Source organism: Cebus imitator, unplaced genomic scaffold (assembly GCF_001604975.1).
Source record: "Cebus imitator isolate Cc_AM_T3 unplaced genomic scaffold, Cebus_imitator-1.0 Scaffold149, whole genome shotgun sequence".
Classification (NCBI taxonomy): domain Eukaryota; kingdom Metazoa; phylum Chordata; class Mammalia; order Primates; family Cebidae; genus Cebus; species Cebus imitator.
In genome coordinates this window covers 21,093-32,911 of record NW_016107464.1, presented here as the reverse complement: position 1 = coordinate 32,911, position 11,819 = coordinate 21,093, and the positions used below count along the sequence as shown (strand labels likewise).

The window sequence follows — 11,819 nt, the reverse complement described above, 5'->3', positions numbered from 1 at the left end:
AAAAAAAAAAAAAAAAAAAAAAAAATTATATAAGTTAAAAACAAAAACAAACACAAAAAAACTTGGGTCATTTAGCTGAGTAAAAACCCAATATGAACCAAGAGCTAAAAACAGCTGAAGCCAGGTGTGGTGGTGTGTATCTGTAATCCCAGCTACTTGGGAGGCTGAGGCAGGAGAATCTGTACTCTGGAGTGGATGACAAAGTGAGATTTTTAAAAAAGACTTGGAAAGTACCTGGTTAGAGAGCTTTTTTACACTTCCTGTTAATTATAGATCAATATGACATAATGGATAATCAAACTAGGCACAGACAACTCTTCATTCTCTTGAAGAGACTATCAAAAACAGGCTGGAACAGATTACCCATTTTCAACCGGGGATAAAACTGGGGGGAGCACCCACAGGCAGGGCCAGGATTCACAACAGATGACTGAAGCCTTGAAGTTCTATTCCACAGAAAAGAGACTATAGAAATTTTAGTCTGGAAAATAATCAGGACACATTTAATCAGTCCTCTGCCTCAGTGAAAAATCTCAAGAATGTACTCAAAAGAGGCGGACGCGGTGGCTCACGCCTGTAATCCAAGCACTTTGGAGGTCAAGATGGGCGGATCACCTGAGGTCGGGAGTTCAAGACCAGCCTGACCAAGATGGTGAAACCCCGTCTTTAAAAAAAAAAAAAAATAAATAATAAATAAATTTTAACAAAAGAACGTACTCAAAGAACACGGAGTTTTGAGCAACACTAGTTTTGGTGAATCCCACAAGAAGACTGGCATTGCTGTGAACAATCTGGCCACTTTTTTTTTTTTTGAGACAGGGTCTCGCTCTGTCTCCCAAGCTGGAGTGCTGTGGTTCGACCTCAGCTCACTGCAACCTCCGCTTCCTGGGCTCAAGCCATCCTTCCACCTCAGCCTCCCAAGTAGCTGGGACTACAGGTGCATGCCACCATACCCGGCTAATTTTTTTCTTTTAGTTAGAGACAGGATTTTGCCATTGTTGCCCAGGCTGGTCTCAAATTCTTAGGCTCAAGTGATCCACCTGCCTTGGCCTCCCAAAGTACTGGGATTAAAAGCATGAGCTATTGCACATAGCCCAATCTAGCCACTTTAAAGAGGATGTGTGGTCTGTGAGCATGTTTCACAGGGAAGAAATGAAGCAATCACAGCTATTAGGCCTGAAATGGACCACTGGGGAAAGAATATATGACAACTGATTTTGAACAAGCCAGGAGGAACATGAAATGTAGAGAAAGGCAACCAAGGAGAGAGGATATTTCAGGGAAGCAGATTTTGGCTCAATAAAAGAAAAAACTGGGACAATTAAGAGTTGTATCATAACCAGTCTACCTAAAAATACAGTCAGCTTTCAGGCTGTTTAATCAGACTGGGTAACTGACAATATCCACTTTAGGGAGCAAAGAAGGGGGATAACTGCACTAAGAGATAAAAAAAATTAGTTTGAGATGTTCTTAGATTTCATGTAAATTCATTTTTATTTTTTTAATTATTATTTTTGGAGATTGAGTCTCACTCTGTCATCCAGGCTGGAGTGCACTGGCTTGATCTTGGTTCCCTGCCAACTTCTGCCTTCTGGGTTCAAGTAATTCTCTTGTCTCAGCCTCCTAAGTAGCTGGGATTACAGGCACCCGCCACTACACCCAGCTGATTTTTGTATTTTTACTAGAGACAGGATTTCACCATGTTGGTCAGGCTGATCTCGATCTCCTCACCTCGTCATCACCCGCCTCAGCCTCCCAAAATGCGAGGATTACAGGTGTGAGCCACTGCATCCAGCCAGTTCATTTTTAAGAAGATTATTTTGGTCTAAGTCCTTTTCAAGCAGTTACTTTTAAACAGCATTTTAAAATCTACCATTTAAATTAGAGAGGCCAGGTACGGTGGCTCATGCCTGTAATCCCAGCACTCTGGAAGGTCAAACCAGGCATATATATCACTTGAGGTCAGGAGTTCAAGACCAGCCTGACCAACATGGCGAAACCCCATCTCTACTACAAATACAAAAATTAGCAAGGCATGGTAGCAGGCACCTGCAATCCCAGCTACTTGGGAGGCTGAGGCAGGAGAACTACTTGAACTCGGGAGGTGGAGGTTGCAGTGAGCTAGGATCATGCCACTACACTCCTGTCTGGGCAAGAGGGAGACTCGTCTCAAAAAGAAAAAAAAATTATATACAACAATGACCTATACTGGTATGCAGGTAAAATAATAAAAACCATCTAAGCATTGTATCTCCAGTTCTCTCTACCCAAGGTCTTTTGTGACTTTATAAACCTGAGACCAATCAAAGTTTATCAAGACAATCATTAATAAGATTCCAGCAAAGTACACAAGCATTGCTAACTGGTATGACGACCACTTACCCTGGTTCAAAATGATCTGGCAAGGCTGGCACTGACCCCCATGGCACAGCTCAGCACAGTGGTGTTGACCGCAGTTCAAAATATTCTCACATGGGTTAGAACAGTGGACTGAGACAGCCTGACCACAGCGAACTGTGTGCCTGTAAAGACAATAGACGTAAAGACAGCATCAGTCTAAAAGTTCCTGTTGGACAACTAAACTAACACAGTGGCCCTAACTCTCCCTTCAAAACCTGCTACACTTTTCTCTAACTTCATTTCCCTCACTTTTTCCTACATGTCTCCCTCCACCAATCCTTATTTCCTCAATCAATTACTCTCCCCTTCTCCACTCCTACTTTTTCTTTTCTTTTTTTTTTTTTTTTTTTTTCATTTTTTTCTCTTTTTCCCTGTTTTGATTTCAGTGGCACGATCTCGGCTCACTGCCACCACCTCCCAGGTTCAAGTGATTCTCCTGCCTTGGCCTTCCAAGTAGCTGAGACTACAGGCATGCACCACCATGCCTGGCTGATTTTTGTATTTTTAGTAGAGATGGGGTTTCACCATGTTGGCCAGAATGGTTTTGATATCCTGACGTCATGACCCGCCCGTCTTGGCTTCCCAAAGTGTTGGGATTACAGGCATTAGCCACCATGCCCAGCCCTTCTTTTTTTAAAAAAAAAAAAAAAGAAAAGAAAAACAGAGGCAGGGCCTCTCTACGTTGCCCAGGCTGATCTTGAACTCCTAGGCTCAAAGGATCCTCTTGCCTCAGGCTCCCAAAGTGTTGGGATTACAGGCTTGAGCCACCACACCCGGCCTACTCTTTCTTCTTTCTCCTCCTTTGTTCTTTATTTTCTATCCTGTCTTTCTCTCCTATTTTCTGAGCAGTGAGAAACTGAAGACTATTCCTGAGTATTTGCCTTATATGATTTCATCTCTGAGTTCCATGAAGCAGCATACATAAGGAGAAAGAATGCTGGTGTGAGAAGTTAGAAGATCTGGGTTCTAGTCCTCGCTCTGCCTGAAGCTTCCACAGTACTTTACAGACAGGGGAGAAAAGACAGCTAGCATGTACCCAGATCTGACACACTCAGACTAATAGCACAATGGCAATACCCTGAGACTCAGCACTTAGAACATATTATATGTGACTTTGCTTCAGGGTAGGGAAATAAGCTAATTCTAGTTTTGTGCTAATAAATGTCCTGATTTTGCTGAGAGAAGGATATAAGAAAGTCCCTTCTTTTTTGAGACGGAGTCTTCCCCTGTCACCCAGGCTGGAGTGCAGTGGTGCCATCTCAGCTCACTGCAACCTCTGTCTCCTGGTTTCAAGAGATTCTCCTGCCTCAGCCTCCCCAGTAGCTGGGACTTCAGGCGCATGCTACCACACCCAGCTAATTTTTGTATTTTCAGTAGAGATGGGGTTTCACCATGTTGCCCTGGATGGTCTCAAACTCTTAACCCCAAGTGATCCCCCCATCTTGGCCTCCCAAAGTGCTGGGATTACAGGTGTGAGCACTGTGCCTGGCCCGAGAAAGTACTTTTAGACAACTGTCTTCAGGTCCAGAAAGCTAGGGTAATGATTAAGCACTTGGAGCCTACTCTCCTGCAAGAAGAGTTTTATTTGACCCCTGACTCCCATCTCAACTCCTTATTTCGTTTTTAAAAGTCACCATTATATACATAAATGATCAGCTTGCAGTACTTGATATAACGGCTAACACTGGCCTATTATGCTATAATTCTGCCTAGCACCATGGCTAACATTAATCCCTTGAAGTAGACACTATTATTTCTACTTTATAAGAAAAATTAGGTCAGTGAGACCAAGCAACTTGCCCAGAATCAACAACCAGTAAGTAGCAGAACCAGGATCTGACCTTTCTGACTCAAAAGGCTTACATGTAATCTCAGGCCACACGGCTACCCTCATAAGTTCAGTAAAGGCTGAAAATCTGTATGATTCATCTCATCCTGTGGTTCAGAAATCATTTTAAGATCTTACTGGGCCTCAGAGATACTCCACAGCTATCAGTGATCCTTGTACTAATGATGTAGGAGGTCTTGTATTATAATGGAATGCAGGTGAGCTCTGGAATCACTTATTCTTTCATTGAACAATATTCACTAAAAGATTCCTAGATGCCAGATACTATGCTAGGCACAGGAAACTGTTCCCTGCCTCCTTGACCTTAATAGGCCTAGGTTCAACTCCTGGTTCTGTCACCCATCAGAGAGGTTAAAAAAATCCTTGTCACTTTGGTATTTTACCTGAAATGGGTAATCTCACAATCTCACTGTGCATATAAGATTACAAAGTAGGGTCATGGGCAGCAAAGGGAACTACTAGTTATAGAAAAGTACTATCCGTGGTACACTTGGTCTCTCAAGTTGCCCACTTGGCTCTCTTCCAAGTGTCCTTCCGTCCTTTCCTTACTGTTCTAAAGCTTTTTAATAAACTTTCACTCCTGCAAAAAAAAAAAAAAAAAGTACTATTCATGCCTACCATTTATTTGTATCTACATACTATTCTTTTATTTTAGAAATTCACAAGTAAATCATGCATATGAAAACTAAGGTCTTCTTTAGAGTATGATTTTAACTTTACCTGGTTCGTCCACATTCACATGTTTTTGTCATAAAGGCAGGGCAGGGTGGGCAGGGTCCTGGATGGCAGAGACTGAAAGAGAAAGGTTTCACTGAATAAACCACAGCCACGTATCCAACCTGAACAAGGCTATTCTAGCTGGGTCCTACTGTGAATAATGGCAACAAATAAATCTACTATGAAATGTCTTTGTATTTGTTTAAAGTTGATTAAACTATTTGAACAAAGATATCAACTGTATTTTTATGTGTAAAAGTTGATATCATTATCACCATAGACTATTTAACCAGAAAAGTAAATCCCAAGTCAAAATACTGGTTGTATTTGGGTCTGAGAGTCAAAGATGACATTTTCAAATATAGTCTTGGCCCACTTACAGCAGTGAAGGGAATAAAAATAGTTTTCTATTTAGGTAAAAGGCAGAATGGCTAATGGGGTCCTGTAGAAGATCAGAGTCTAAGCAAGGTAACAAAACTCAAATCTGCTGGGTCCATAAGAAGTACAGACATACTCTTATCAGCTAGTAAAGTAATAATTAGGCACTGGGCTAACAATGGAACAGTGAAAAGAGGGCTGACATGAGGGGAAGAATGCTGGTGAGTAACATGGAGAAAATGACAGGGAAAGGGGTCATGGAAAGAACTGGGCTGAGTGATATGCTATAGGTCAGAATTAGCCCTCTGAAAAATGCTATTTTTAGGAGCTATATTATAGAGACCAATAGAAAAAAGTGACAATATGGAATCTGTATATTCAAATAAATACTGTCCTCTTCAAAGCAGACACTTTGGCAAATTACACAGTGGTACAGAACTACTACTACTTAAAATATTTTGGGAACTTCTGCGACAACTGTTTTTGGGTTAGGAGGGGTATATTCTAGGTGGCAAATCACAATCCTTTGGGAATTGAAAGCCAATCAGAGCCAAGACTAATAAATCAGATAGGTAACAGAATTTGGTGTAAAACATGAAAAACACAAGTGTGTTTATAAAGTGGTCTGGCTGGAATGTTTAGTTTCTATGCAACTCGAAACAAGCTCTGATAATTCTTAAATAAGGTTTAAACATTGAAAACCATCCAGGAACAAGTGTCTAGTCTTCTAAGGTGACTCATTTTGATAGACAATACTCATAGGAGACAGAAGTTTAAGCATGTTTCTTTAAAATCCAGTATCATTATTCAACAGTTATATTTTATATATAGCTCAATCCTTTCAGGCGAAACAATTTTCATTGCTTGTCAGGTGTGGGTGACTCTAGGTTATTTCAAATATCCCAGAAGCCTGGACTCAATCTCAGGTTTTCTTAACTTTTAGACCAGAGGTTCATAACATCGGCTTTATATTAGAAGTACCTGGAGAGCTTTAAAAAATATAGATGTTCTCCTTTCACAAAAAAAGTTGAAACTGTATATTAAAAAAAAAAGAATAAAAAAAAATAAAAATATAGATGTTCACACCAGGTGTGGTGGCTCACACCTGTCATCTCAGCACTTTGGGAGGCTGAGGTGGGAGGATCGCTTGAGCTCAGGAGTTCAAGGGTGCAGTGAACTATGATAGCACCACTGCATTCAAGCCTGGGCAACAGAGCGAGATCCTGTCTCTATGGCTTTTGAGACCTGACAAGTGTAAATGAGAGAAACCAAAGCTTTCTTGGAGACCAGCAAAGTGCTACTGGGGAATGGGTTTCAGCAACCTCTGCGGTCCTAAAAGTAAAAGAATAGTTCCCAAGTCAAGTGTGAGAGTTCTAGAGCCACAAAAGAGCAGGAGCAGGTTTTAAGGTGTTCTTTTCTTTCAGACATGGTGCTGATCATGTGATCCACATCAGTTTTGATCTCTGGTAATCATGAAAGCTTTGTAAAGATATCCATGCAGAGGGTTTTCTTATTACTGAACTTACTTAAAATGACAGCTAATGGCAGGAATAGCTTGTAAATGAGCCCCCAAGGAAGGCCCTACGTGAGGAGTCAAAGAGAAGGAGGTATTTGACTGTCCAGTAGATCACAGGCCATGCTGTTCAGCCCAGTCTAAAACAACTCTACCCCACTGACATCTCCCCTGTGCCACTACCATGCCTTGATCACAAGGCCCCTGGTCCAATATTACCCCTGCTCCAAGCAGTAGAAATACCAAGATAACACTCTGATGTCTGGTTTACTCTTAGATTTGGGTTGTAAAAGCAAGAATTTTCATTTTTTGATCATTTGCCAGACTCTGTACCAAGCCTCATAGGTGCATTAATTCATTTAATTTTCATAGAACCCTATGAAATAAGTATTATTATTCCTATCATCATTATTCTACAGATGCAGGTTTAGTTAAGTAACTTGCCCCAAGGTCATGTAACTATTTAAGTAACTTGAACCTAAGATTTAAACCTCTGTTTGAGGTCAAGGCCTGAGGAAATTTATTTGTAACTGATCAATTATTTTTCTACTACTGTGCATTTATTAGTATTTAGAAGCTGACTAGATACAGTCTACTTATTTATTTATTATTTTTAGAGACATAGTCTTGCTTTGTTGCCCAGGCTGGAGTGCAATGGTGCAACCATAGCTCACTGCAGCCCTGAACTCCAGACTCAAATGATCCTCCTGCCTCAGCCGCCCAAGTAGCTGGGACTACAGGTGTGGCCCACCATACCCGACTAATTTAAAAATTTTTTTTGTAGAGATGGGGTCTCACTTTGTTGCCTAGTCTGTTCTAGAACTTCTAGCCTCAAGCAATCCTCCTGCCTTGGCCTCCCAACATGCTGGGATTACAGGCATGAGCCACCATGTCTGGTTTATGGATATAGTCTAAAGCAGGCTATTTATTGCAGGAAAAGGATTGACATCCTATGGCTGGCTGGGTGTGATGGGTCACACCCATAATCCCAGCACTTTGGGAGGCTGAGGAGAGCAGATTGCTTGAGACCAGGAGTTCAAGACCAGCCTGGGCAACATGGCAAAACCCCATCTCTGCCAAAAAATACAAAAATTAGCCAGGCATGGTTGGTCCCAGCTATTCAGGAGGATGAGGTAGGAGGATGGCTTGAGCACAGGAGGCAGAGGTTGCAGTGAGCTGTGATTAGGCCATCACACTACAGGCCTGTGTGACAAAGTGAGACCATCTAAAAAAAAAAAAAAAAAAAATTGACATCCTAGAAATGCTATCTGACTGGGACCCTACACAATTGTCTTTCTTCAGACAGAAAGTTCCTATACATTCTCCTGGACTTGGGTATCACTGGGTAACATCTTAGAAGTGAGTAGTGTAACATAGTGGAAGGAGCACTGGCTTTGGAAACCCTAGCTCCACCATGGCCTGCCAATGCAACACTGGGCAAGAGGCCTGGCCTTTCTGAGCCTCATCTGTAAAGTGGAGATGATAAATATCTATGTATTACTGGGCTGTGGTAAAGATTCAACAAATTAACTGATGTAGCGTGCCTGGCACAGAGTAAGTGCTCAGTAAATGGTCCCATATCACCCTTTACCCCAATCCATTACATGCTAACCAGATATGTTTACTTAGGGCCACAAGCAAAGCATGTCTACCAGGAATCCCAAGGGAATTAGCATTCCAACTTACAGGTTACAGGAATGTGGGCAGTCCTGGCCAGGCTGTTTCCTTCTACAAACCTCACCACAGCTATGTGGAATTTCATTTCTGCTCCACTCAGGATTCTTTACCTTGCCTAGAACATATCAGATCAGAGAGTCAATGGTACAAACTTCAACCACGTCCTCAACTTTAATGAAACAGTAAAGTATGGCCAGACAGCATGAAACTTTAGTGTGGTTTTCATTATTTCAACAAATGTATTATCTCATATCCTAAAATAAAAAGATAAATATAACGCTATTCATTAAAAGTTTCACTGAGTATGATAAACCTTAAATCCTGGATTACCTGGGAAAGATAAATAGTCACTTTTACTTATGAAAATACTACCTTAACTAACGGAAACATTTAATTTAAATACCTATAAAACAAGCCTTCTATAACTGGGCTTCTGGATTATATGCAAATTGCTGCTGCAAGGATCAGAGAGAGGAAATAAGAGACCAGCGCGGTGGGGAAAGCGGGGAGGCAGTAAAAGATGGAAAGGAAATAAATCCCCCGTGTAGCAGGAACTCACCTATTCTAAAACTATAAAGTAGGCATAAAAGGGCTTAGAATTTTATAATCAATGTCACTGCAAATCTTCATGGCACATCTGCTATGGACTCAGCAGAGACAGGGAAGAGTAAAACCAAGGCACAGGATTCCTCCTTGCCCTTGAGGAATTCATCCTCACCTGGGCAATTTGCACGCCAAACTGCAGCCATCCCCAGTCCATGGCCTCTGCTTTTCTCTCTATACGATCTCTTTCAGAAATTTTATTCATGTTGAGAGGTGCAATTCACCTAAAGGCCATTGATCCTCAAATCTACATTTTCTCCCTTGCCCTGAATCTTCAGTTTAAGTCCCACATGTTCAAATGTCTGCTGAACATCTTTGCTTGGGGTTCATAGTCACCTCCAACTGGCTTTATCCACAGCCAAAGTTCACATCTTCCCTCTACAACTCCTCTCTTCTCAGCATTTTCTGTTTCTGTTAGTGACACCAATTCTGTCAGTGTCACACACGCTCAAAAACTACAGTCATCGCTGATACCTCTTTCTACTTAATAACCATATTGTGTCAATTTTTCCTACACAGTGGCTCTCAGCTCATCTCCTCTCCTACTCCTGCTTCTCTACCAGCCAAAACCTCATCTCTAAACTATTACAAAAGCTTCCCTGCCTTTGTACTTTTTTGCTCCAATTCAGTGCCCCGGTTTTCCCCTCACATCTCTCAAGAGCTCTACCTCTTGTCCCTGACTCCAAGCGATGTTTTGGAGTTTTTTGCTTTTCTTTTCCCTGCAAGCGTTCTGTATTACACCCTTTTCTCACTCTGTACCCTTTTATCTAAGGTCTTATCTACTCCTCTCAGCTTTCTCATCCTTAAGTCCTGGTCTCTCCTCAAATATTACTACCTGCCTGTTGGACATATCTCACTGTATGTTCTGCCCACTCCTCTTGCTCAACATTTCTAAACTGCAGTCACTGTCCCCACCAGACCTTGTTTTTTTCACCTGCCCTTTTCCTTGGTATCACCATTTCCAAAAGCATGGAACTTTGGAGTCACATTTGGGTTCCTCCCGTTCCCACTACTGTTAAGAATTAACCTAACACCATCTTTTTCTTTCTATCCCACTCATTAGAGGCTTGTACTACTCTTCATCTGGATTACTGTAAGTCCCAAAGTGTTCAGTCTCCAAATTACTCTACTCACTGCTACCAAACTAATCTCTATAAAGAATCATATTGATACCCTCAGTGGCTTCCTGCAGCCTTCCAAATGAAGTCCCAACATCTGAGGCTGGTATCAAAGGGTCAACCCTTCCCTTCCAGTCATCTCCCACTCCCCTACCATCCTAGATCTTGGGCTCCATAAGTGGATGAATCCCTCTTCTCCAAATAGATCCAAACTTCTCCAATAGTTTCCCTGCTGATTTTGAACTGCTTATGCTATTCTCTTCAACATATCTTTCTGCCTACCAAGATTTTACATAGTTTTCAATGCCAGTTCAATTCTACCTCCTTCAAGAAGGCTTCTCTTAATCATCCAACTATAAGTTGTAACTTAGCCCAAAGATCTCCCATAGTACTTCGTATTTCTAGCAGAATATCAGGGTGGTTGTGGCTTAACTCTTAGACTGTAAGCTCTGGTAAGTTAATCATTTTATTTGCCACTGTTTCTTCATAGTGCCTCAAACATTAGTAAGTTCTCAATAAAAGCATGTTAAATTAATGGTCTCCTGGAATAACAGTGTGGGCAGAGTAATCAGGCAAGTAAGGCCTTTATGTACGTTCTCACATTATTTTACCACTTTCATATCATCCTGACCTTCACTCCACATTCTTTCATTCTTTGCTTTTTTTTTTTTCTGAGATGGAGTCTTGCTCTGTCGCCAGGCTGGAATACAGTGGCGCAATCTTGGCTCACTGCAACCTCCACCTCCTGGGTTCCAGTGATTCTTCTGCCTCAGCCTCCTGAGTAGCTGGGACCACAGGTGCGTGCCACCATGCCCGGCTAATTTTTGTATTTTTAGTAGAGCCGGGGTTTCACCATGTTGGCGAGGATGGTCTCAATCTCTTGATCTCGTGATCTGCCCGCCTCGGCCTCCCAAAGTGCTGGGATTACAGGCGTGAGCCACCACGCCCAGCCCACTCCACATACTTATACCATCTTAGAGTCTCTCATCTAATTTGTCAGTGAAGGCTTTAACAAGATTTTAAATTCCATTATGGTACTTTATGCTTAAAAATCCTTTTTTTTTTTTTAAATAGAGACGGTGTTTCACCAGCTTGGCCTGGCTGAGTCTCGAACTTCTGACCTCGTGATCAACCCACCTCGGCTTCCCACAGTGCTGGGATTACAGGCGTGAGCCACTGCGCCAAGCCTACTTAAAAATCCTTTAAAATAAGGTATTAAGTATTGTTATTGTCCTATTTGCCCAAATTTCCATTGATCTCTTACTTCCAGTTTCATGTCCTTTCTGGTAGTATATTCAAGAATATTTAGAGAGGCTGATGAGGGTGGATTGCCCGAGCTCAGGAGTTCGAGACCAGCCTGGGCAACATGGTAAAACCCCATCTCTGCTAAAATACAAAAAAATTAGCCAGGCATGGCAGCAGGCGCCTGTAATTCCAGCTACTTTGGAGGCTGAGCCAGGAGAATCACTTGAACCTGGAAGGTGGATGTTGTGGTGAGCCGAGATATCACACCACTGCATTCCAGCCTGGGTGGCAGAGCAAGACTCCATCTCAAAAAAAAAAA

The 11,819-nt window shown here is 41.9% G+C and overlaps 1 protein-coding gene across 5 annotated transcripts in view; it reads right to left on the bottom strand.

Moving 5' to 3' along the window:
* Window positions 1–11,819, bottom strand: part of NFX1 (nuclear transcription factor, X-box binding 1) — an 81,551-nt gene that overhangs the window by 53,542 nt on the left and 16,190 nt on the right. For all 5 annotated transcript variants that reach the window (XM_017542932.2, XM_017542933.2, XM_017542934.2 and 2 more), the window contains 3 exons: window positions 8,544–8,649; window positions 4,970–5,041; window positions 2,383–2,522 (listed from right to left, as the gene is read on the bottom strand). In XM_017542932.2, the coding sequence (XP_017398421.1) occupies window positions 2,383–2,522; window positions 4,970–5,041; window positions 8,544–8,649 (318 nt within the window). The remainder of the gene's footprint in view (window positions 1–2,382; window positions 2,523–4,969; window positions 5,042–8,543; window positions 8,650–11,819) is intronic.